The 26,973-nt window shown below is 44.0% G+C and overlaps 1 protein-coding gene across 5 annotated transcripts in view; it reads right to left on the bottom strand.

Annotated features, from left to right (window-relative positions):
• Positions 1-3,836: 3,836 nt before the first annotated feature.
• Positions 3,837-26,973, bottom strand: part of PEAK1 (pseudopodium enriched atypical kinase 1) — a 309,056-nt gene continuing 285,919 nt past the window's right edge. For all 5 annotated transcript variants that reach the window (XM_049611893.1, XM_049611892.1, XM_049611894.1 and 2 more), the window contains one exon: positions 3,837-10,682. In XM_049611893.1, coding sequence (XP_049467850.1) covers positions 9,519-10,682 — 1,164 coding nt within the window. In that variant the 3' untranslated portion in view covers positions 3,837-9,518. The remainder of the gene's footprint in view (positions 10,683-26,973) is intronic.

Here is a 26,973-nt window from a genome sequence, read left to right as displayed (position 1 = left end):
CCCGGTCCATGGCCTGTGCTCAGGGGAAGCCAGGAGCAGTTCTGTCCTGCCCTCCTCCTGGTCTGAGTCGGAATCCGAGGAGCCAGATGAGGAGAGCAGGTGGAGAAGTGGAAGCCAAGGCCTCCCCCGCAAGTGCTGACAGGAAGGGAGGAGCCGAATCTGAGGAGCAAACTGGAGATTTCAGATGGGTGAGGGGACATGTCTGATTGGAGTCACCCCAAAAGTCTCTTGGCCAGATGGGGCCCTGCGAAACAGAGAAGGACAGGAACAATGTGGGCATGGAAATTCCAGAAGCGTGTCTGATGGGGCAGCGAGGAGGCCAGCCTGGTGGGGTGGAAGCTGGCATGGGTCTGGACAGAAATGAAAGTGACTAGGTGGTGGGACATGGGCTCTGTGGTTGGGCAGCGGGGTGGCAGCTGGAGGGTGAGGGAGGAAGGCCACAAGCTCTGGGAAGCTGGGAGGAGGAGCCAGATTGCCTAACAACAAACCTAGACCCTCATTAGGCATTTGGGACAAACAAAACCTCTCCTTTTCTCATTGGTAAAGTGGGAATAGTTCTAGAACCTCACAGGATGGTTTTGAATATAAAATTAAGCTGATTCATGGGAATCATCCCGGCTGGGTTCCTAGAGAAGACTGAGTCCTTCACCCTGGAAGGCACTGACTCCATTTTCTAGTGCATTCAACATCGTCCTTCCTTTGGGGCCTGGTGACTTTGCCCTCCAGCAGGTTCCTTGACACTTCATTCAGATAGACCCCATGAGCCTGTCCCACTGGGACACAGGCATTCTGAGGAGAAGACTCCCCTTCCCAGGTGTTTAGGCTGGGACCCTCATCCACTCTGCAAGGCATGATGAATTGGCCTGAAGGTGGTTGGAGGTCAAGAGAGTGGGCAAAATCAGGGGTGCAGATGCTTGAGATGGGGTCAGTAGGGCCTCATCCCTCCAACACCATCCCTTTAAGGCCTTTCTCAGGCAATGATCAGTTTTGTCTGATCCACGGAACACTTTTCTCCCTTCCCCAGCTTCCTTCTGAATGCCCCAGGTGTGCCCTACTTTTTAACAACTCAGGCTAAAACATTTGCACTGATCCATCCTGCCAGCTAACTGTCCTGGAGGAGATGGTAGATGAGGCCCCATTCTATAGATGAGTGGAGTTCATGGAGGTTAAGAAATGTACTCAAGATCCCTTCAAACCGGGTCTCTGGCTTCCTGGAAGCAGGGAGTGATTGTAGCTAGCCCAGGGTGGTGCTGGGAGGAACACTGGTGGCCTGCCTGGTCCTGGGCTATATGGCATCCCTGGGGCCCAACATGGGCCTCCAGTGCCCAGGGAAAACAATTCATTCCAGACCTTGGCCCCATTCCTCCAAACTGCCCCCCCGGCACACAGCAGCGAGCAGGTGCCTTTGCCCCTTGCTCCCCTTCCAGCTGGCACTCCCTCTGTCCTTTCAGCCTATCAGAATCGAGGCAGAGCTCCTGCTGGCTTTGCCCACCACTGGGTCCCCAGCACACGGTACTTAGTGAACGAAAGAAGTCTCTACGACTGCCCCCTGGAAGCTGTCCCCTGAACCCCCACGGTCCTCCCAGTGTCCTGGCCACACACAGGCGGCAGGAATGGGATGGAGGAGAGTGCCTGGCCAGAAGTGGCACAGAAGTGGCACAGGGTTGAAATCCTGGCTCTGATTAGTTGAGTGGAAAATGGGCAGAATGGATCCATCTCATGGGGTGGTGGTGAGGATGGAGTGAACGGAGTGCACATTGACCACTGCTACTGTTTTAATGCTCTCAGTCGGCTGTGGAGTAGGGAGCAAAGGCGCTGGGGGGTGGGGGAGTGGAAGATGAGCTGCAGGTCTGGAAGTTTTCACTGTCTTGACTTCTGATCCCCGGTTCTGGGACTCCGGCTCAAGTGAGAGAACTGAGTTCTGCCCTCTTGACAGACACGTGGAACCCCTCTACCCCTGGGCTTGTGGTCCCCAGAGTGCAGATTCCCCAGCAGTCCAGCACCCTTCCCAGCCCCACTCTGATTCTCAAGCCAAGACTGGTGACCAACACCACTCAGCCTTCTGGTTGCTTCCATGTACCTTCCAGATAGTACGTGTACTGTTATCCGGGATCTCCAGGAAGTCAGGGATTGTGCCCAGGCAGCCTGTTTCCATTCAGAGCTCTGCAAATTTGGGAGAACTGGATCTTGGCAACCGATTCTCTCCTGCCCCCGCTGTGTGAAATCCAATTTTTAAGTTTCAGCTATAATTGCCTTGAGCCGCTCTTAATGGCAACTTGTGATCCGCCAACTGCAGTTCTTGGCTCCTAAGGCACTAATGAAGTTCCTTCCCTTGCATAGCACAGGCTCACTTAAAATTAAGCATAATTTGCTGGGCCTTGGAGAGCAGGCAAAGAGCTCCTGGAGCGGAGGGCGCATACTCACAGCCCCAGGCACCCAGAGAGGAACGTGAACCAGTTAATCCCAGGTAGGAAAGAAATCTGGATCTGCGTTGAAAGCAGTCTGCAGGCATATGGAAACCAAAGACTCTATTCAAGTGTCTGGACAACGCAGAATCCAAGGCTGCTCTTGCGGAGGACCCACTGATGGAATATTCCCAGGGCTGGGTCCCATGCTGGGTAAAGTGATGGAGGGGCAACAGGACTTCTCTCCAGGTGCTCAAGTTGTACCAAAGGACAAAGTGATCCCAGTGGATGGACAGAATGTCCAATTTTCTCTAGTCTTGCTCCATCTCACCTGGAGTCTGGCTACAGCAACCTTGAACTGGCTCCGCCATCTAGGCCCATAGCCCTGAGTCTCAGGTGGTCCACTCGTGCCAGCAGAGAATTAGACAGGAACACAAGCCTGGGGTATGCCCTCTCTGTGACCTCTCACAACCCCAACTGCCTGCTTCTTTCTCTGGCCCTCTCCCTCCCCCTGCCCCAAGAAGCCGGTATGCTGTGCTCACAGCTAGGAAGGGCAGCTCCCCAGGATCCTCCCCGGCAAGCAGGCTGAGAGTCGCAGCAGGAAGAGCTGTGTCCCTGGGGACTGTCTCTTGAGTTTTGTTGTAACCCTTCCTTCTGGGCCCAGACAACACAGAGAGAACTTAGAGGCCACACCAATGTGGGGTTGCCTCCTCAGAACACAAAACTCGAGTCTGGCAACCACTGTTTTGCAACATGCCTTAAATAGTACCTATAAATTCCAGAGTGATTGCTAGTGGAGAGGAGCAAAAACAATGGGCTACAGATAGTGTCCACTGTACAGGGTTTAGAGCTCTGAAATCTGGTCTAAATTTAGAGTCTACATGTTTGCACTTTCATCCATTCTACTCTTAATAACGTGGCAGCTGTTGCTGCCACTGCCAAATGCTGACTCTTCCCCCCCAAGCCAGGTGGCCTCTCTGCTACCAAAGTGTCGGCATATTAGCTTGTCTGCCTTTGTGAGAGTCCTGTGGATGTGTACATTAATGTACAGGTAAAGGGTATGTGAATTCTGTAGCAGATGATGCTTGATGCTGTACAAGGGCCTGCCTCTGCTCCTATTGTCTGCACAACTCTGAGATCTTCACTGAGAGGGTCAGCCAGAGTCCGGTAACCAAGCCCCTCAAAATGTAGCACAAGCCCAGGAAGGCTGTATGAGGACTGGCCACCAGGGGGCAATCTCACACAGCAGACCTGCAGACTTCAGAGAGCTCTGGGGAAAGCCCATGGTCTTCACTTTCTCTTCTGGGCCTACTTTTCTCAGGTCAGAGAGGGAATGAACAGGAAATACCATCCAGGTCAGCAGAGGATGAAGCTCCAAGAGGGCGTCTGCAACCAAACCCTCCCCAGAACATCAATATGGGAGAGTTACTGAAAAACAAGCGCTTGTCTGGTTTTTAGTGTATATTAAAACAAATTTATTTACACAGTAACATGATGCCACAGAGAACACAGCAAAGTACCACAGCAAACCAAAGGGCGGCACCACCTGGTGACAGAGGGAACCTTACGTTGGTAGATTTATACAACTAAAATGTGCAGAGGGTTAAAGCTCCAGGAAAGAGCAAGAGAACAAGATTTTCAAATACAGAGTGTGGGCAGAGCCATGGGGAACTAAGGTGAGACTGGAATGAAGACTGCCATGATTCAAATGCTGAGAAGGAGGACATCTTGCTTCTGCCCTGATCTCATGCCCAAATGCCCTGCATATCAACAGAAAATCCCAACCCAGTATGTTCACGCATAACTTTCAAACTGGTGAGGGAACGGATAACCAAGTAGTACTTGGAGCAGGTTTCCTGAAGCAGTGTGGTTTATCTTTCAAAAATGCTACCCTGAAGCCATAGGGCTGTTCAACATTCAAGTTATCATGAGTGCAGACACACAGATACTTTCCACACACTATACGGGCAAAGTGGATTTTCCATAATACGATAATACTTGTAGCAAAATATAGGACTCTGTACTTCTGCTAGGTTAAAAAATTTCCAACCTCTTTTGATTCCCTGAAACTTTCTGGATTAAAAAAAAAGCATGAGGGTAAGTGGGATGGGTGAAGGTTAGAAGCTGGAAGGAGCCCAGAGGCTCTCTGGAGTGGGAAATGTAATGGGATGTCCGGAACGCAGGCCCCTGTAGCCCACTTAGGTGGGGAAGCTTGTAGCAGTGGCTGATGCAAAAACCTACTCTAATTTCAAACAGCTGCAGAGAGGGGATGTGTAACAGCTGTATAGCACCTTGTACATTCTGGGCACTTATAAATATTAAATGATGGTGATGAGTGGTAACCACCTCTGTAGGAAGGTTTATAAAAACTACTAGAATTTGTTAAGAAATCTCCCAGGAGCTCTTTAAACAAAGCTGTTGAAACTACCACATCTCTTAGAAAAGATTGCTCAGCTTTCCGAATCACACGGACATGATGAAGTTCCCAAACCGAAGTCCGGGCAATGGCCACAGTCACATCACAGGGAGAGCGGGGGCTGGCTCCTTCTCCTTAATTACTGGGAAATATCACTGTCTGTCCCAGACTTTCACCATCACCATCATCTTTTCTTTTTTTCCTAATATACCAAATGGACTTATTTTAAAAAGATAGGTGCTTTGTTTGGAGGATGGATTATTTTATCAGCCAAATACCTTGACATGGAATGTATGTGAGTTCTTCTTCTCTGGCATCTGTCATAACTCAAGCATCAGGACAAAAAGGCTTGATTTCTTTGGTATAATCTCTATCTAGGATCTTGCATTGTAGCTCCTCTGGCTTCCCTTGTGGCATCAGTTTTGGTCCATGGAATCCCGACTTTGGGCACTGCCGTAAGCACGGGCAGCTGGACTTCAGTGCACACTTCAGCAAGAGCAGCACTTGGATTTGTCTCGGCACAGCACTTTGGGCCTCTGAGAATATGAGCTTCAATGAGGTAAAACTAATAACCTGGTTTTGTGGGCAGCCATCCTGTTCACTCATTTGGCTGGACCAGAATTTTCAATCCTTATCAACTAGCGAGGGAAATAAAAAACATGTCAGAGTTGGCCTGGAGAGCCAAGTTTCTCTCTCCTTCGTCTTCAAGTATGTTTGTACTTTATTCATACATCTAGAATCATTTGGAATATAGGGGAGTATCCTAAGTACATCCCGACTTCGGGGACTGGTCTGTATTTTTTTCAGATCACTGTCGGTATAATCTAGGGAAAAATATTACTTGCAGGTTACCAGCAAAACCAGGTCAGGTTACTTCCCAGCATCAAAGTATGTTTAATTCAAACTTGGGAAGCTGAGTGCAATCTTTCCATGCCCTACTGTGTAGCAGGCCCCAAAGATCCTTCATGAAAACTTATAATGCTAGAAACTTTAAAATACAGTTTTACTTCCAGAAATATCATTAATATTTCTAGAGGTTTAGATCTCTTTGCTTAACAGTTTCCCATGGTAACAAACTTCTTCCGAGTCTGGAAGCAAAACTGGCCTCCACTTAATCTGACAATGGAAGGCTACTCAGCCTCTTCAAATCCTAACAAGCATATGTTAGGCCCCAACATCAGTAGCATGGGTGCTTGGGCCCTGTCTACCTTTACCCAGTTCATCTCCAGAGGGCAAAGCTTGGAGCCGACTGCTATAGTCCTGGCCTCCAATTCTAACTTCATCTAGGGATTCTTTCATTGACTCCATAGGTTGCAACTGCTCTTTGTCCCATCCTGCAGTTATTCTCCACAAATTAGCTTCTGAGCATCACGTCGGTGTACATTTACCAAAGGGGCTCTTCCTCAGGCCAGCGTGGGAGAAGTCACGTAGTCCTAGTCCTCTCCGCAGGACATGGGATTCTCTTCTTTCCAAGACTAGGTTGTCACTCTAACAAGGCACTCTGCTATACATTCAGTCTTGGTCTTTGCTACTCCCCCCATTTCCCTGTTTCTCTAGCACCAAAATGTGTCAGAGAAATTGTTCTTGCTCATGCGGCTTAAGGTAAAGTCCCAATGATGGCTTAATTGTTCAAACTCTCAATATAAATGGAAGAATCTGTAGTACAGACTTCAACAGAATAGAAAAAAATTCCAATTAATATTGAAGACAATAACTGGATGTTACTCGAGAAAACATAAAGTGCTAATACTAGTCATAAAGCAAAACTCATGTATATACAGATGTCTGAAGGTAGGATTTCTTGCCAGTTGATGAATGAATTCAAAGATTCTACTATAATTAAAATGGGACTGTAAAAAACTACTTGTGATGATATTAGATTGACTGAATTTCATTATTCTGGAAAAATATTCCAAGGACCATCTGATGGAGAACTTCTTGTCTAGAAATACAGTTATCTTGTCTGTTCTGCTCTAACTAACACCCCTTTCCCTCTCCCTCACATTCCTCAGCCACCACTCAGAGAAAAATTAATCTAGCCACCTGCCTCTGGGAAGCCTGAGGCCCTTCTCTGACTAGTTGGCATTCATCTTTTGGCCTTCACAAATTTGAATATAAAAACAGTACTAAACAAATCTGATGTGAAGGAGGTGCTCAGTTTACCAGTGCTGAAAGATGACGGTAGTGGGGAGTGTCCATGCCTATAATACCATAGGGTTAAAATGAAGAAGACTGGATCCAAGTCAAACAGAAAAAAAATAAAATAAAATAAAAAAGAAGAGAAACGAAAGAGGATATCTAGAGAGCCAATAAGCAAATAGAGGGACCAGGGAACATTCTTCATTAAATATGAAACCTCATTAAATAGTCAACATTCAAATTTACATGGGCAAGGCACCACAAGAATGACATTGAGAAAGCGTCTCAATCTGCAAACCGTCTGGGGGAGGGGAGGGAGGACTGCTGGGGGAATGTGCTGGCCGACGTGGCCAGTGGTCTGTGTGCTGCTACTTCAGTGTATTAATTAGGCAAGGAGTTATGTGCACATGGGCTATGCTACGGTGAACTAAACACAGTCTGCCAGGCAAGGCGCAGCCAGGCCACAGGACACCGAGACAGAGCAGACTGCTGGCCTGCAGCGGCACGCCCCCTCTGTGGCCATTCCTCGGGGCAGAGCCCTGCTCTCTGGCTAGAGGAGGCCAGACCCTGTGGGCCAGTGAGTCCTTTTCCTTGGGAGAACTGTACTGCTGGCCAGGAGGACAGGGACATCCTCCCTTTGGAGCCTCACGTGTCCCGTTTTCTTAAAACAAAACAAAACAAAACCAAAGAAGATCACAATAAAATACATTCTTCTCCTTTCTTGATCCTCTTTGATATAGGTGAATCATATGAAAGGCTGCTAAAAATGTTAAAAGTTTAGAAACTTCCAAAAGGCCACTAATGTGCTATCTAAGTAATACTGCACAATCAGTCTTGGCTTTTAAGGAACTCTGCGCTGGCAGAGGAGGGTCCCAGAGCTCCCTCGCCGACTAGATGCAGAGAACGTGTCCATCAACCCCGCCACAGGTTGTTCCCCTCAGAGGCCTGGCCTCTACTTCCAGCACACGTGTGTGCACCCACGTGTACACACACTCAAACCGTCTGAGTGACTCTTGGGATTTCAAGGTTGAAGTAAACAGATACTCACAGTTTTGAAGAAAACAAGCACACACATGTCACCTCCCACCCCCACTACCCGGAAGGAACACTCATCTCTTAGCGCAAACACGTATGTGCCAAGGGAAGAAGGGGAGGATTTCTGTAGAACTTGCTTCAGGTGAAGTTGCCACATAAACACTGTAATATACAGTTAAAACAATACATACAAAAATTGCACATATATTCATAGGAGAGGAGCACAGAGCCCATGTATGGTGCACAGCTCACAGGCACCCACCCCAGCATTTGAAATTGTTGCCAGCCATCCTCCAGAGCCATTTCGGAGAGTCCCAAGGAGCAATGTGCAGTGCAACTGGGAGCCAGCCTCTTTAGCAAAGGTCAGCGTTCTGAGGAGGAGGCCAGCGGTCTCATCAGTGGCCTCCTCCCCTCTCCGGCCTCTCACCAGCACACCGTGCCCTCCAAGCAGATCTCAGAGCTCAACTGACAGCCATCTCATTCACGGCTGCTGTTCACAGCATTTGGTAGACTAGTTAACACTGGCCACCGCTAGAAAGAAGCTGGCCAATTACTGCTCAGGGGAACACCGGGAGCTGGGTTCCGCCAGCGCTGGCTGTCCACGCCGACAGCTCTGACAGTAATCAAAGACAGCACTTTCAGCTATTCCCCAGGTGGCCCCTAGGGAACTGCACATGTGGAAAATCATCTCCCGGTGTCCTGCCAGCTATTTATAAGATCTGAACTGTACTCACCCTGGAGAGGCATTGGAGACACCACCTTGGGTCAGTTCTATAATGGGCCACAAGTGGTTGATAAACCCAAACTTCATTGGCAAGTGGGAACAGAGTAGAGGTGAAGGAGAATCAGGCAGTGGCAGCAGAGGGGACCGCTAGGGCCATCCTCCAGGTGGTGCGCCCACTTGCCTGTAACAAATGAAAATGCATCCATGACCCAAGGGATGGAATCTCTCCTTGTCTTTCTACTATCTGCTGGAACAAAGGCTATAGTCCCCAGAAACAAGACTGGGCTGATGCGAAGGATGGCAGTTCTGCCTGGTAAGAGTCAGTTATTGATACTTTAAAGAAGAAAAAAATCTGTTGTGAGAGCTTAGTGGATGATAGTAAGGACTGGTCAAATCTGTCTATTGCTAGTGAGAATAAATACTTGGTGTTAAAAAGACAGGTGGTCTTCAGAATTATGGAGGAGCTGGACACAGCTCAGTGAGTTCATACTAAAGGAGCTGTCCCTTCAAGGATAACGTTTTCATTTTTTACCTGCATTTGGGGACAATTAGGGTGAAAGGTGTTCCAATGGAAGGCGACTGCACGGCTGTGCAATCAAATTTCTGTGCAGTGAAGATAGACCCAGCTTCTGACTGGATCTGGAACTGTGGGTAAGCTTTCTGAGCAGACTCATTTTTCCTGGACAGGGATGGAAGGTCGGTCTCTCTTCTTTCCTTGAATTCTGTGTGAGTACTAGGAAGGGGAAGTGCATGGGCGACGTGAAGGTGAACACAAAAGACAAGTAGCAACCAGGATACACTAGCGGTGCTGCAGGGTTTTCACAATGCAGCCGAGGGAGTCTGGAGTGGCAAAGGCCAAATACTGAGCACAAAGCCAGTCCTCAAGGCTGACCCCACCCTCCCTGTCCAGGGACTTCTCAGCAAACTTGATCATCAGCAGTGTTCGCTTGATGTCTAGCCAGTTTTGGAGAAGGGCGCTCCTCTGCGCTGGGCTAGGAGAGGCCATGAAAGTCTGGAAGAGATCCTCCCGGGGGCCCCAGAGTAGACACTGGAGGATGCCTTTGGCGTCTGAAATGAGGATCCGCTCAGAAGGGTTGGGATTGAGGAGGCAGCTGGCCAGCTGCTGTAGGCCCCGGGAATAGGGGGAGCGGAGTGGGATGCGAGGCAGGTCTGCTCGAGTGTATTCTTTCTCCTTCAGCTCTGGGTTCTCATCAAAGGGGTTGGGCAGGTGCAGCATCTCATAGATGAGGATGCCTGTCTGGAACTCATCACACTTTTTATACTGGGTGGCTGTTATGATCTCTGGAGCAAGGCGGGACTGGTCCCGGAGGATCTCAGGGTCCACCAGATGGCTCTTCTGCTTGGCCTGAGAGAAATTGCTCACTATGAGCCTTGTGGGGCAAGACGAGGTGGGGCTGGACTCTGTAGGCCCAAGGCCCTGGGTGGTTCTCCCTGGCTGGTAGTGGACAAGCAGCAGGTTCTCCAGACGAAGATCGCAGTGAGTGACATGGTAGGGTTTGAGGTGCTCAAGGCCAGAGCACAGCTGTAAGAGTAGCAGACACACTTGTCTCTCATATAAATCAGGGCTTTTCCCGTGCTGGGCCAGAGAGTCTCGCACAAAATCAGCCACGGTGAGATAGGGAACCTCTCTGGTAATGACCACAACGTGGCTTCTCTGCTTCCTGCTAATGACCCCCTGGCTTTCTTTCTGGGATGACTCTGTCTCAGAGCAGGGCTCTGGGCTTTTCCCATCAGTTTCTCCTTTTACCTCTTCTTCAGCCTCTTTCATTTCATCCTCTTCCTCTTCAGGGGCATCAGGATCCTCCCAGGGAAGCAGACGATTAGGGACTTCAGCAAGGAAATGCCCACAGTCCTGTTGGATGTTGAAATGGATAGCCAGACTCTGCCGGACGGCCAAGCTGTGATAATACTGCTGAGATTCTTTAGCTTTGCTCTTACAGATCTGAAAGAAGAAAGCAAATAACAACATAAAATGCACACTTTCATAACCAGGCTTAGATGTGTAAAGGAAGATTAATTGGAAGGTGAGTGGTTAGAAACAGTGTTATAGTGAAGTCTTCAGAAAGGGTCTTGGTAGTCCTTTGCTGAGTGACAGTAATAATGGCAATAATAACCATTTTTTATGGCTATCTACATGCTGAGCACTTAATGTGTCTTATCTCTAGTCCTTACACTAACTCTTCAAAGTAGGCTGAGAGTTTAAGAATTTAAAACAACAGGGGCACCTGAGTGGTTCAGTCGGTTAAGTGTCCGACTTCAGCTCAGGTCATGATCTCACGGTTGGTGAGTTCGAGCCCTGCGTCAGGCTCTGTGCTGACAGCTCAGAGCCTGGCGCCTGCTTCAGATTCTCTGTCTGCCCCTCCGCTGTTTGCACTCGGTCTCTCGCATTGTCTCAAAAATAAATAAAAAAATTAAAACAACAAAGAGAGCTACCAGTTTGCAAACCTAAGTCTATCTAACACCAAAGTTTGCTTTTTCTACTGTACCTTGTACCTCATCTAGAAAATAGAACAACCAAAAATAATTTTTCACTTACATTCCGTAGAGGCTAACAGCCGAGACTTATATGATAGCTCAATAAAGTGGGCCAGAATACCTTATTTTGTCACTGGTCAGGAGAGTAACACACAATTGGCCAGATAAAGTGTGGGTTTTCCTAATTTTCAATCAATGTCATTGTGCTGGTCACAATTCAGGCACTCACGGATGACTGGCAGGGTAGAAATAAAGGTTTGAGAGAATCATTGGTCTGATCTAGTCAGAGCAAAACCAACATTTCAATGGCAGGACTTTGAGTTTCATGCTTTCCCTTAACATTAGGCCTTATTGAAAGGCCATATTTAGGTAATAAGGCCTTTAAGAAAGAATTTGATTAAGGGGTTGTGGATCATGGGAGAGTTTTTTGATCACAAACACTAGGCAACAAGTTCTACATACCAAAGCAACTATTGTTATTTCTAGTCTTACAGGGTTAGAAAAGCAAAAAGTAAATGAAAGTACCCCTAAATGGACTCTGCTTATGATAGGGTGCAGAGAAGCTGACAATGGAAGACTCGGTCCCTAACACTAGTTCACAGATCATAACAGCCAGGTCAGAACAGCTTCTCCCCGAGCCTATTAACTGAGAAGTACATTTTCTATCCTTAGCAGGGATATGCTACCATATTTCACAGGTATCTAAGCCTCCCAGCAACAGGCACTCTGAAATGTTCACACTGCCTGTTTGCTGCAGTAATACAGAAAAGAAGCAAATTTTAAAAAGGATTTTCTAGCTATTTTTATTTAAAAAGAAAAATGTACATTTTCCCGGGAGGATGCTGATGAATCTCAGTTCTGAGAAACGGCATGCTCTGATTTCCATTCAAATAGATATTAAGAAAAGTATGAAATAGGTGATGAGGATTAAAGAGTATACTTATCATGATGAAAAAACTGAAAGAAAAAAAAAGAAATGAAAAACACGAAACCCCCAAAATGGCACCTGGGTGGCAGAGTTGGTTAACTGTCCGACTTAGGCTCAGGTCATGGTCTTACGGTCCATGGGTTTGAGCTTTGCATTGGGCTCTGTGCTGACAACTCAGAGCCTGGAGCCTACTTCGGATTCTGTGTCTCCCTGTTTCTCTGCCCCTCCCCCATTCCTTAAAAATAAGTGAACATTTACACAAAAACCACCCACAACAGACCAAAGGTAAAGGAGTACCCATGGGAGAGGAGCATTCCTTTCTCATTCACTGTGTTTATACATGTTTATTATAATGAGTGGTTTTTTTTTTTAAGTTTCTCTCTTTCTCTCCCTCTCCCTCCCTCCCTCTTCCTCCCTCCCTCTCTCTCTCTCTCTTTCTCTCGATGGGAGGGAGGGGAAGAGGTCTGAAAACAAGTTTTTTCAAGTCTTCTACCAGCTACATCATCTAGTCTTGAAGCTGAGATAACCCCAGGCAGAGTTCAAGTTCAAACATATATCTTTCAGAAAATATTATCTTTGGAAAGTTCTCAAAGTCTCAGTACACACAGTATAATATATAATTCTGTATACTCATCAATCATGGCATGAATTCTTTCTATACTGTACTGTGGCAGTATTTCATATTTATGTGTCAGCAGGTATTTAAAAACCCTATACTTGTCATCATTTAGTTGTATAGGAGTTGGATATAGCACACAACACCATTAACCTCATTTCCAATTTTAATAATTTGCTCAACATCACATTACTGGCTGGAATGAAAGTTTAAAGTTCCCAACTCCTTGGTCTTTGAAAAGTCAATGTACCACTGAGTTTAGCTGAATGAGACTGTAGTTAAACGCTAGCAGTCATGTTATAGAAAGGGCACTCACCAATGAACTTGGCAGGCCTGGGATTTACTCCTGCCACTAACTGTGTGACCATGGGCATGTCTCTGGGTTTCAGTCTCCCTAAATAAAGGAGACAATATAAAAAAAAATCCTGTGGGAATGCAAGCTGGTGCAGCCACTCTGGAGAATAGTATGGAGGTTCCTCAAGAAACTAAAATAGAACTACCCTATGACCCAGCAATTGCACTACTAGGCATTTATCCAAGGGATACAGGTGTGCTGTTTCGAAGGGACACATGCACCCCCATGTTTATAGCAGCACTATCAACAATAGCCAAAGTATGGAAAGAGCCCAAATGTCCATCGATGGATGAATGGACAAAGAAGATGTGGTGTATATATATACAAAGGAGTATTACTTGGCCATCAAAAAGAATGAAATCTTGCCATTGCAACTACGTGGATGGAACTGGAGGCTATTATGCTAAGTGAAATTAGTCAGAGAAAGACAAAAATCATATGACTTTACTCATATGAGGACTTTAAGAGACAAAACAGATGAACATAAGGGAAGGGAAACAAAAATAATATAAAAACAGGGAGGGGGACAAAACAGAAGAGACTCATAAATATGGAGAACAAACTGAGGGTTACTGGAGCGGTTGTGGGAGGGGGGATGGGCTAAATGGGTAAGGGACACTAAGGAATCTACTCCCGAAATCATTGTTGCACTGTATGCTAACTAATTTGGATGTAAATTTCAAAAAAAAAAATAAAAAATAAAATTAAAAAAAAAATCCTGAAACCTACCTCACCAGAGCAGCTGTGAGGATTAAAGGAGACTAATTCCATAGAGTTGATCTATAAATCTCAAAGCTTCACAAATGTAACACTGATAATGACTGATAATGCAAATGTTAAAAGTGATGTAATATTATAGAATCCTCATGTTTTTCAAACAGAGAGAGCAAAACAGAAAAATGCATCTTTCTTTTTGGGTCCTGAGAGCCACCTGCCCCAGCAGTGAGACTCTCTGACCACAGGTTTGGTAGAGGACAGCCAGAGAGGAAGAGCTAATGTCCAGGACCTCCAGGCCAGGGTCAGCCCTGACAAGCAAATCAAACTGGCAGTATGTTCTGCCCCAAGACAGGCCAATATAAGGCTCTCTTCTCTCTCAGAAGTGTTTGGTCAATCTGTAGGTTTTACTATGCTAAGCTGCACTGAAAAACACCTGCCACTCTGTGGTTTGGCATTAGAAGCAGAGAAGATATTCTCATTGTGACTCCCACTCTCCTGTTATCCTCATGGTATCTGCTGACACACACACACACACACACACACACACACACACACACACACACGCTTGTATAAGATTCCCCAGAGCTGTGTGACTAGACAATGAACATGGGCACTACAAGAAGAATTTATGTTTAGTTTCACAGATCAATTTGAGATAAAGGTTCAAAGTGATTTACAAAGAAGAAATGATAAATCGCTCAACCAGTGCAGATGCTCTGAAGGAAAATGGCCTGCCTGGAGAGCCGACCTGAGCAGGTGACACTTCCTTATCTCCCCATCTTACAATATGTAGACAGGCCAAAGAATAATGGGTCACTCTAGTTTAAAGGGCAAAGGGAAAAGGGAGAAGACTGGAGCATGATAGAGGGAAACAAAATACTAGGGCTTCTAACTGGTTCATAACCGTGAAAACAGTTACAACCAAAATACAGACCAACGGAGATTTCCAAAATAGGATTTCTTATGTGATGAGTATCTCATAAATCTTTATTATGGAGCTTTGTGATGATGTTAATTTAGGTAGGAGTATTATATTATTCTATGTACCACATAGTAGCCATTTTTCAAATATTAATAACTTGACTCCTTTAGTGTTTTTAAAAAAACTCAAAATTACCTGACTTCAGATGATAAATTTCTAGTCCAAAAGTTATTTCAGAAAACAAGCTGGTCTTTCTAGAACAAATGGACAGGGTTCTTCCTGCTGGTTGTTGTTTTTACCTCCCTCTCTTATTTTCTCTATTCTACAACAAAGTGACTTCCCCTTGGCCTCCCATTTTCATTTATCTTTCTTGAAAGGAATTTACATTTCTTCCCTCAAAGGGCAGTTGGCTTGAACTGCAGGAATTTCCAAAAAGATTCCACTCCCCAAGAAGAATGATTTCCACAGGACTCTGGGCTCCCCCAAATTTTGAAACAGGAACAGAACAGGAGCTGGAATGGTCCCATATCTTCATGCAAGATTCTCTTTTTTAACGGGAGAAAAATCATCTCATATTTGTTTTGACTCCGTGGGAACAACCTATTTAAACTGCCTCCAATTCTGACAGATTCTGTACTGTCCACACTTTCCGAGTGGGAAGAAAAGCCCCGTGAGAGCCCGAGCCACAGTGACACTAGAGGGAGCAGTCACATCACCATCCAGGAGTCATTTCTGGGCAAACTGCAGCCTAGCGAAGCCAGGGGGGTGACGGTTGAATCTTGTAAAATATGCCACACGTCCTCTTTCTGGACAAGTTACTGCTTCTATGAAGGTGACAACGCCAAATTCATGCAAGAGAAACGCTTTCTGTGAAAAGCACAAACAGGAAGAGGTCACCACAGTGACCCTACTGGCCTGCTTGCCCACTGAGAAGGCACACCTTCCTGAGCTACTTCTCCAGAGGAAGCCAGAAGAACATCAGAAGGGAAAGCCAGCCAGGGGTAGCTACACACCCACCAATGTGGATAACAGATTGTTGCAAAAACAAGGGCTTGTGGGGAAATTGAGTGTCTGAGTTAATAAAGATGAGTAAGGACAGACAAGGAAAAGGAAAAATATTGATTAATAGTAACTGAGCAAACAAGTATCTGATGGCTCCTTAGCACTTTCCATCTGGGAAAAATCCTGAAGCAATTTAGACAGAGCTCCAAATACAGTGGAATGGGGAACCCTTTAACCACTGATAAATGACCTACTGGAAAGTGAAAGAAAACCCCATGCTTCCAGGGTCAGAGCCAAATTACCCTCTCCTGAGACCTTCCTAGACCCAGGTCAAAGCATACAATGCTTATACAACCTGATCCTAGTAGGGAAACAGCTTGATAATTGTTCCTCACATGCAACCTGAAAAGTTTAATTTCAAACATTCACTTCAATACAGGCGCTCATTTTCCGTGTTGCTCATGGCAACTGCTCTGCATACCTTTGAGTCAAGTTTGCCATTATAAAGCATTTATGTTTGTTATAATAATAATCTCAACCAAGACAGCTTACTTTTAAAAAGCAGAGTGTGGGGATGCCTGGATGGCTCAGCTGGTTAAGCGTCCGACTTTGGCTCAGGTCATGATCTTATGGTCTGTGAGCTCTTGCCCCACGTCAGGTTCTGTGCTGACAGCTCAGGGCCTGGAGCCTATTTCAGATTCTGTGTCTCCCTCTCTCTCTGACCCTCCCCCGCTTGTGCTGTCTCTCTCTGTCTCAAAAATAAATAAACATTTAAAAAATTAAAAAAAGGGGCGCCTGGGTGGCGCAGTCGGTTAAGCGTCCGACTTCAGCCAGGTCACGATCTCGCGGTCCGTGAGTTCGAGCCCCGCGTCAGGCTCTGGGCTGATGGCTCGGAGCCTGGAGCCTGTTTCCGATTCTGTGTCTCCCTCTCTCTCTGCCCCTCCCCCGTTCATGCTCTGTCTCTCTCTGTCCCAAAAATAAATAAAAAACGTTGAAAAAAAAAATTTAAAAAAATAAAAAAAAAAAATTAAAAAAAAAAGCAGAGTGTGGGGAGCTTTGACTGTAGAGCCCCATTAAAAGCATCTGGGAAGAAGACAGTGTATGTGTCTGATACTACTGACCCTTTCAGAATGCCCACAAAGACTGGAGCCGGTAAAGAGGATGTACATCTTGCTGTCCTTTCAATGTTGGGGAGTAGAGCAGATATCCAGTTTAAGGCAACAAAGTGGGGAGGTAGGGAAAAAGGTGGACATTTGGTAACACAGGAAGGAAATGGCTAGGGAATGAATCAGTTGTTGAAGAGAGTGGTATTATCCATTCTCCTTTAACTCTTCTTCCCAAAGGAATGTTGTTGTTTGTGGGGGGGGGGGCGGGGGAGGAGCCTATTCACTGTTCTATTTTCTCACTGACACACACTCTTCAGCAAACTCATGGCTTCAATCGTCTTGATATATTGCTGATTTCCACATTTGCAACCCAGACTTGTCTTGGACTTTAGACTCATCTATATAATGGCCTACTTGATTTCTCCTTGTGTCTGTTCCATACCACAGACCCTTAAACTTAGCACAACCAAACCCAAACTCTTCATCTCACCAAACCTCCTGTTTTTCCAGTACTTCCTCTCTTGGTGAATGGTGCCGTTATCTGTCCCAATATCTGGCTAAGAAATTCACTCTGAATTTCTTCTCCATCTTCACTTCCTACATCTAATAAATTACCAATTTTAATCGATTCTGTTCCTAAATACCTTTCAAATTATCCTCTTGTCTCCATCATCGATTGCTACCATTATCACCTGCCAGGACTAGTACAAAAGATTTCCAAGTGGTTTGCCTGTCTCTCGTGCGATTCCCCTCAAACACACCTTCCACATGACCACTAGAGCCACCTTTCAAAAAATCAGATATCACTTGCCTATTTAAAATTCATAGTGGCTCCCCATTATCTTCACAGAAGAAAGTCCTGGTCTAGCTCCCTTTCCAGTCTTCTTTCTCACCCCTCTTTCACTTTTGCCATATTGAACTACCAGCAGCCAGCCCCCTGGTTTCTTCTACCTGCCAGGTGTTCTCTCTGATCGGGCCTCTCTTCACCCCTCATCTGCCTGAGGGATTCCTACTTACCCTTTCAAAGCCATTATCATATGTCAGTTCTGTCAAGGAGAGAAAGTACTGACTACCCTAAACCTCCTTTCTGTGTTTCTTGTATATGTCTCTATTATTACAGATATCACATCTTTTTTTTGTCCGCCTTAGGAGCAGATATTTATATCAGTAGGGCCTACCACAGAGCAAGGCACATTGTGTATGCTTGATATGTCTGTACAAAATACTGAGAAAGGCTACATCTGATGTGGTGTAGCCACAAGGTTATTTACTCAGAGAAGCTAGCATATACACAGCTCTTATGAAACAGATGGAAGTTGGCAAGGTGATGGGGAGGGGGCAATGGCAGACTAATGTGAATAATGAACATTCATGACCGGACCAGGCAAATGAGTAAACTCTGAACAATGAGGGCTGTCTGCCGAGTCCAGGCTGCCCTAGAGGCTCAGTGGTTTTGCCCTGCACAAACCTACACAAAATGATAGTGCTCTTCATCATTCCATTCAATTTTCTCTCCTTTTCCCCAAAGAAAGCAATAATTACAAAATATAGGACCCTTCAAAAATATTCCACATTAGCTTTTATTTTTCCATTGATGAGCCAGTTGGCCTAGGATGCCTTCAGCCTACTTCCACTTTATCAGTAGGGAGTCTCATTTCCATCTCACACCATACATTTTACAGTGCCCCTCAGTGAACCTTCAGTGAGATGGGTATTGCAGGGAATGAATTGCAGAGGAACAAAAGTGAGAAACACTGAAGATCACACACACTATACCATCTGTACTATATTGTCCCATTACACAAAAACACAACTGCAAATGAGAGACAGCATAAAACGAAAATCTGCAAACGTGCCATAGATATCCAGTATATGGTACAACCTTGCTCTAAGAATACAGGCTGATTACCTGTATTGACCTCAATCCTTGATCTACCTAGAAGGAGTATTGCTTTACTTGCTGTTACAGAGCTAAGATCCCCACACACTCAATGCTGTTACAAACATATTAAAAATGGATTAAGTATTTAAAATATAAATGCCATCTGGGCCCCAGGTAGTCAGCATTCCATGCTGTAGGAATCTGCTATGAGACCTGTCAGGTAGGCCAGGTAATTTATAGCTAAGGTTGCTACAAAAATATTCATCTGCCCAAGAAACCCATTTTGGAGTCTAGAGAGAAATTCAAAAAGGCAACTGTATAAGATTTTGCTATTTTATTTGTAGCATGTACCCATTAAATCTTTTGATGCTCTTACTCAGCAATGCGGATCAAAATGAATCACTCGTGTTTCTGAGCTAGTAATTTAGGCTGAGAGAATGACACCCAGGATGTTTACATTAGAGAAACTGAAGTACAGAGTTCAATAACTGACTCAGGCCCAGATTAAGAATCAATTAATTTGAATCCCAACTTATAATTCCCAACTATGTTTTCTCACCTCATTAATGAAAGCTATGGCTTCCTTTTCCTCCTAGACAATTCATTTTGATTCCAGATTTACACGAGTACACCAAACCCTTCCTTCCTAAACCAATTCCCAGTTGAGACTCTTAGGAATTTCTGTATGCATTCAGTCCTGAAATGAAGTGGGCACTGACCTATGATGGCTATGGGTATGTATAGCTGGCCACTGGTCAATGGCTCTCTGTGAAGTTTCAATGTTGAACATATTTGTACTGAAGGATGAAAGTGGAAGTGTTTCCCCTCTATACTTCTTTCCTTATTACTAAGCCAGTAATTAATTGCCTGTGTCTATAGTCTGAACTAGTTGTAAATTCCTACCAGTTATTCCTGTTAATGCTTTTTCATTTAGTGTCTTGCTTTCTCAGCATCCACCCAAATGAGATAAACAGAGACTCTGTGGAGTCAAAATGCAATAAAGGATGCTGGTGTCCACAGTTCACCTCCACTTATTACAAGCTTCTAACAAGATTCTTGGCATTGGTAAAAGAAAGGAAGCAGGGGCGCCTGGGTGGCTCAGGCAGTTAAGTGGCCAACTTTGGCTCAGGTCATGATCTCACAGTTTGTGGGTTTGAGCCCCTCATTGGGCCCTGTGCTGACAGCTCAGAGCCTGGAGCCTGCTTCGGATTCTGTGTCTCCCTCTTTCTCTGCCCCTCCCCAGCTCACTCTCTGTCTCACTCTCTCTTAAAAATAAATAAACATTAAAAAAAAAATTAAAAATAAATAAATAGAACATTTAAAAAAAATGGAAGGAAGCAGCTCACAGTTGTAACAGGGGCATGCACATCTTCATGGGGCTCTGTGAGCTTGTTCCTTGAGAACAAAGACTTAGATTCCTTTACAAAGAGAAGATACATACCACCCCAAATTTGGAACTGTTGGAAAAATAAGACAGAATTTTATACTTTTTGCTTATGTGAGATTTTTATCATCTTCCCCAAAGTAATTTCATCCAAATTTCTTATGTGGCCTCACATAACAGCATTTATTATAAAAAGACCTCAGAAAAGCAATGAAAAAGAATGTCCCATTGAGACTGAGTCATAATTTTACCAACTGGCCATTCTGCTTATAGGTAAAGAGCTGTCATTTGTCCATTCAGGGATAACACTGAGGAATAGCAGGGCCAGTCCACTACTCAGGTATCATTATGATAGGATAGGTTCCATGTAGGAGTCAGGAGGCAGCCTGCCATGGAGCTGGTGACCCTATGCAACTATAATTATTATCCTCTGGCTTCAGTTTCCGCCTGTGTATGATGATGAATGATGAGTGCTGGCTCTTCTAAAGTTGACTTGAGTCTACTTTGGGGATTATGTGTTTAGTCAGTGGCTACCCAGATTCTCTGAAAGGAGGAAAACACAAGGTAGATTTTATTTAGAGCAGGGAAGTTTTAAGTTCATGCTTAAATTTATGTTAAGTTTTATTTAGAGAGCAGGGAAGTTAAGGGCTGGAGGCCAGCCAATACACAGCCCACAGAGACAAGTCCGATTTGCTGGGTGGCGGCTCACCAAATGGTGATGAGGGGATGAAAGGAGACATGAAAGAAACAGAAATAGAAGTTGAAGGTTAAATATTGTCTGGGCATCAATTTGGCCTTTCCTTCACCAAAACACTTAAAAAAGTAGGCTGTGCTCACTGCCTCCCTGTTCCGTACTCTAACTGGCTGCATCTGGTATCTGCTCCCACTATTATTGAGATTGTATTTTCTTAAAGTTTACCAGAGATTGCCTTTTCCTTATGCTGCTCAAGCTTTTTGCAATTCTGGACTCTGACTGGTGGTGGGTCCTTGCTCTTTGCTACTTCTTCTCCTGTGTTTCTGTTTGGGTCACTTAGATGTGTAGACCTTTTCTCGATGTTATAGACTCTGCCACTATAACAGCATACATTCCCCAAAGTTTGAACTAAATCAAGTCTACGAGAAGACTGGGTAACCATATTTCTAGTCTTGATCTCCCTTTTGAGTACCAAACCTACATTTTTGTCTGGCTACAGCATTTCTCTAGCACTGGATGTCCTAGAGGCATGCTCCACAAAGAGCTCATCTTCTGGCTTTTCTGACTTATATTTCAGTTGATGGCACCCTCCTCCTGGGGCTGTCTCTCATCCTACAGCCAGCCTTTCACCAGACATGGTCCTACCAACCGTTTCAGCTCTTTTACCACCTGCCCCTTCTTTCCCACTGTCCAGTGGCTCATTATTACTTACCTGGACTACTGCAATAGCATCATGACTGGCTTCCTTTCTGGACTCTTCTATCATAGTTTTCTTCCAAAATCATTTCACCATGGTTTTTTTTCCCCCCCAAATCATTGATATTATATTATTCCCCTGTTTAAAAATCCTTAGTGGCTTCCCATAAAACACGAAATAAACTTGGGGCACCTGGGTGGCTCAGTCGGTTAAGCCTCTGACTTTGGCTCAGGTCATTATCTCACTGTTCGTGAGTTTCAGCCCTGTGTCGGGCTCTGTGCTGACAGCTCAAAGCCTGGAGCCTGCTTCAGATTCTGTCTCCCTTTCTCTCTGCCCTTCTGCTGCTCACGCTCTATCTCTCTCAAAAATAAATAAACATTAAAAAAAAACCCACAAAAATAAAGTCTAACTTTTTGAACTCATCATTCAAAGCTCTAATGTGGTCCCAAATCTTTCCATAGCCAAATTTTTCAATATTCTCTTCCTGCACTGTGGACAAAAAAGGCCGTATTTTATTGGCCCTGTGATAATGTTAACAATGACTTATTTCATTCATTAACTGTCATTCATCTTTACATTTCTGCATACCACTCTGAACCTTCATTATAATTTATCTTGTTTAAGAGTTATTTATGCCTTTGTCTTTCCCACTGGAATATAAGCTCCTTGAGGGTGAGGCTTTGTTTTGTTCACATGTATTTCTATAAATCCACACAGATATCACAATTTTTTATACAGTAAATATTTGCCAAAAGGTCAAGAAATATTTATTGAATGCCCATTATGTACACTATACTATTTCGGATAGAATATAATGCTATCTAATGCTAAATGCTAAAGCTACCTGGGGTGCTTGTTAACAATGCAGTTTCCCAGGCCTCACTTCCAGATATTCTGATTCTGCAGGTATGGGATGTGGCTGAGGAAAGTATATATATATATTTAAATTTATTTATTTATTCTGAGACAGAGAGAGAGAGACAGACAGACAGTGTGAATGGGGAAGTGGCAGAGAGAGAGAAGGGAAGAGAGAGAATCCCAAGCAGACTTTGCACTTCAGTGCAGAGCCTAATGTGGGGCTTGAACTCATGAACTGCAAGATCATGACCTGAGCCGAAATCAAAAGTTGTATTCCTAACTGCCTGAGCCACCTGGGCAGCCCTGACAAAAGTATATTTCTAATGAGGACCCCTGGGTGATACAGAAATAGGTCACCTGTAGATGACAGTGCTATTCCCAGAAGTGCAGTCCAGACAGAGGAACTAGTGTGTGTAGGGCTGGGTGGCATGATAGAAGAACTACTCGTGATTTGTGCTAGAGGATGCAACTATAGGGATGAATAACTAGGGGTGTCTGCCTTCAAGGACTCAGTGTCAAATGATCTAAAATCTCCAATTCCTTGTTTTTTTTTTAATCAAAAAGACATTATGCCACCATTAAAAAACAAAACGAAATCAAAATCACCTATAATTATCACCACTCTAACAGGAATTATTTGCATATTACCATTTTGTAAGTCAGTTTTTAAAAAGTTATGATCATACTATTTGGTATTCTGTTATTTTCATGTGACATTTTACAAAAACTGTTTTTCATGATTTTTTTAGAGTCTTCATAATTACCATTTAATGGCCACAAAGACTCCATTGGGCATTGTCATAATTTATTAAATTGTTTCCTTAATATCAGACACCCAGTTTGTTTTCAATTTTTGGCAGTGCTAAAAATCTTGAGGATGCTAGCATTTAGTAGTTTTCTCTCCTAATTTTAAGTAAAAATGTTTACATCTTTGAAGTAATGAGAAATAAAACATGTAAGGGCAGAACTTACCTAAATATACTCAGACCAGTGCCTACTTTTAAAGAAGAATAAAGAGTGGTCTAAAAAATGTTGAGCAGTTAACTTTTCAGTATTGTTAATAATAATGCATTATTGTATATGTATAGTCTGGAAAGGGGTTCCACTACATAAAAACATATGCATTAGAACAATCTTATGAGGGGGTGCCTGGGTGGCTCAGTTGGGTAAGTGTCCAACTTTGGCTCAGGTCATGATCTTGTGGTTCGTGAGTTTGAGCCCCACATCAGGCTCTGTGCTGACAGCTCAGAGCCTGGAACCTGCTTCAGATTCTGTGTCTCCCTCTCTCTCTGCCCCTACTCAGCTTGCACTCTGTCTCTCTCAAAAATAAACATTAAGAAAAGAACACTCTTATGAGGTAGGTAGAGCAGGTAGTATCCATTCATGTGAAAACCATGACTTACTTGGGGATACACAGAGACTGATTCTGACCCATGTCAGCTAACTCCAAATTGACTTTTCTCTATTATGTGTTGTGATAATAGCAATTTACTTAAGACAAATACAACTAATAAAACTATTCACACTGAATGAAAAACAGAATAAAGCTATGGAATGAATTGTGTCCTCCCTATATTTCTATGTTGAAACCCTAACTCCTAATATGACATATTCTTTCCCCCATTTTAACCCCCATATGAGGACACAGTGAGAAGGTAGCTGTCTACAAGCCAGGAAGAGAGTCCTCCAGTCTCCAAAGCTGGGAGAAAATAAATTTCTGTTTAGCCATCCAGTCAGTTTTGTTATGGCAGCCTGAGCAGACTACGATTTTTGTACTGAGAAGTAGAGTACCACTGTAACAAATACCCAAAACTGTAGAAGCAGCTTTGGAATTGGGTAGAAGCTGGAAGAGTTTTGAGATTCATGACAGAAAAAGCCTAGATAATCATGAAGAGACTACTGTTAGAAATATGAACATTAAGAGTGATTCTGGTGAGGAATCAGACAGAAATGAGGAACATGCTATCAGAAACTGGACAAATTATAAAATGACAGAGAACTTGGCTAAAATGTTCTAGAATTTTGTGGATAGCAGAACTTGTGAACAATGAAACTGTATATTTAGCTGAGATTTCTAAGCAAAGTGGTCAAGCAGCAGCTTATTTCCTCCTAACTGCTTACAGTAAAAACGCAAAAAGGGAGAGAGAAGTTGAAGAAAGAATTGTTAAGCAAAAAGGAACCAAGACTTTAAGATTTGGATAATTCTCAGCCTATCCATACTGCAACAAACAAGAAAGCTAGTTCTAAAAGGAATACTAAGGGGTGTGACTGAATAACCATTTTTCTAAAGAGATCAGGGGTATGACTCATGGACTTATTAATCAGTCATCTCAGGAGAAGCCAGAATGAGAGAGGATTCTACCAGAAAAGACACTGCTAGTTTGAACTAAAGGGATAGAAGAAGCAGGATGGAGTCAAGGAAAGTTGTCAGACTTCTTGGATTCTATATAACTCGTCCATAGAGCTGTGAAGGTGCATTATTCTTTAAGGAAAGGGAAGAATGACCCTGAAGGTGTTTCAGAGATTGTCAGGGCTGTTACTCCCATCACAAATCTAAGAGACAAGACTGTTTCCTCCTGGGTTTCAAAGGGTAGGGCTGCCTCGGCAGAGAGCCATGTGGATGGGGCCTCACGGAGGGCAGTGTGGGCAGGGCCCTTACAAAGAGCTGGAGGAGCAGGGTGCTTAGCAGAGCCATGGGAGCAATGCTGCCAGTACTGAATCAAAGAGGATCGTTTGTGAGTGTTCATATCTAATGGAATTTGCCTTGCTAGGTTTTGGACTTGCTTGAGACCCATCATCCCTTCCTTCCCTTCTATTTCTCCCTTTTAGAATGGAATTGTCTATCCTATGCCTGTCCACCATCATATTTTTTAACATAGTGTTAACTTTTAGTTAACATAGTGTTATATTAGTTTCAGGTGTATGGTATAATGATTCACCAATTCTATGTATTATTCACTGTTCATCACTGTAAGCATACTCTTAATCCCCTTCACCTATTTTGCCCATCCCTCCACCCAGCTTCCCTCTGGCAAATACCAGTTTGTTCTCTGTAGTTAAGAGTTTTTTGGTTTGTCTCTTTTATCATCTGTTCATGTGTTTTTATTTTAAATTCCACATACAAGTGAAATCATATATTTGTCTTTCTCTGTCTGACTTATTCACTTAGCATTATACTCTCTAGCTCCATCCATGTTTTACAAACGGCAAGATCTCATTCTTTTCTATGGTTGAGTAATATTCCATGGTGTATATATGCATCTTCTTTATCCATTCATCTGTTGACAGACACTTGGGCTGCTTCTGTATCATGGCTGTTGTAAATAATGCTACAATAAATACAGGGGTGCACAGATCTTTTCAAATTAGTGTTTTCATTTTCTTTGGGCAAATACCCAATAGTGGAATTACTGACCACCATTGTATTTTGGAAGCACATAACTTGGCTAGTTTCATAGGGTCACAGCTAGAGAGGAAATCTGCCTTAGAATGAATCAGACCCTGAGTTATACCCATATCTGATTTAGATGATATTTAGATGAGACTTTGGACTTGAGAGTTGATGCTTGAATGAGTCAAGACCTTTGGGTCTGTTGGGATGAACTGAATATATTTTGCATGTGATAAGAACATGAATTTTGGGGTGCCAGGGACAGAATGCTATAGACTGAATTCTGAGTCCCCAAAATTAATATGTTAAGTGCTAACCCCTGAGATATTGTGATTTATAAGAAAAGGTCATCCAGATAACCAGAATATATTTCTCAAATATATATGGTCTTCATTCATGGTTCTTAACTCACACCTCCCCAAACCCTTGGAATTTTGTAAGTATTGAGAGCAACAAAGGTGTCTCTTACTATGTTCATAAGGTGACTTATGGACCCCACTGAAAGAAGGGGCTGGTTGCCAGGGGAACCAACCTCATGACTGAAGGGCTGCAACTTTCAGTCCCACCCCAACCTCCATGGAGAAAGTGCCTGGAAATTGAATCAATAGCCAATCATCAGTGATTTAATCAATCATGGCTATGTAATGAACCCTCCATAAAACCCCAAATGGACAGAGTTTGAAGAGATTGGTAAACACATGGAGATTTGGGGAGTGTGGTGCACATGGAGAGAACATGGAAGCTCTGTGCCCTTTCCCCACACCTTGCTCTATGCATCTCTTCTATCTGGCTGTTCTTCAGTTATATTCTTTTATAATAAGCTGGTGATCCAGTAAGATGCTTCTTTGCATTCTATGAGATGATCTAGTAAATTACTCGAACCCAAGGAGGGGGTTGTGGGAATCTCTGATTTACAGCCAGTTGGTCAGAAGCACAGGTAATGACTTGTGTTTGTGACTGGTGTCTGCTGTTTGTAGAAGGTGGCAGTCTGGTAGACTGAACCCTTAACCTGAGAGACATGGTGCTGTCTCCAGGTAGGTAAGTTGAATCACGGTGAATTGTAGGATGCCCTTTTGGTGTCTGAAAATTGCTTTCTGTTGTGTTAGAAGTGTGCACCCTCCCCTGACGTTGGAAACTGAGTCTCTGAACACACAATTTAACCCCCCATTTGGACCATATTTGGAGATAGGGCCTACAAAGAGGTAA

This window comes from Panthera uncia (genome assembly GCF_023721935.1).
Source record: "Panthera uncia isolate 11264 chromosome B3 unlocalized genomic scaffold, Puncia_PCG_1.0 HiC_scaffold_1, whole genome shotgun sequence".
NCBI classification, from domain to species: Eukaryota; Metazoa; Chordata; class Mammalia; order Carnivora; family Felidae; genus Panthera; species Panthera uncia.
This window is presented reverse-complemented; position numbering and strand designations above follow the sequence as displayed.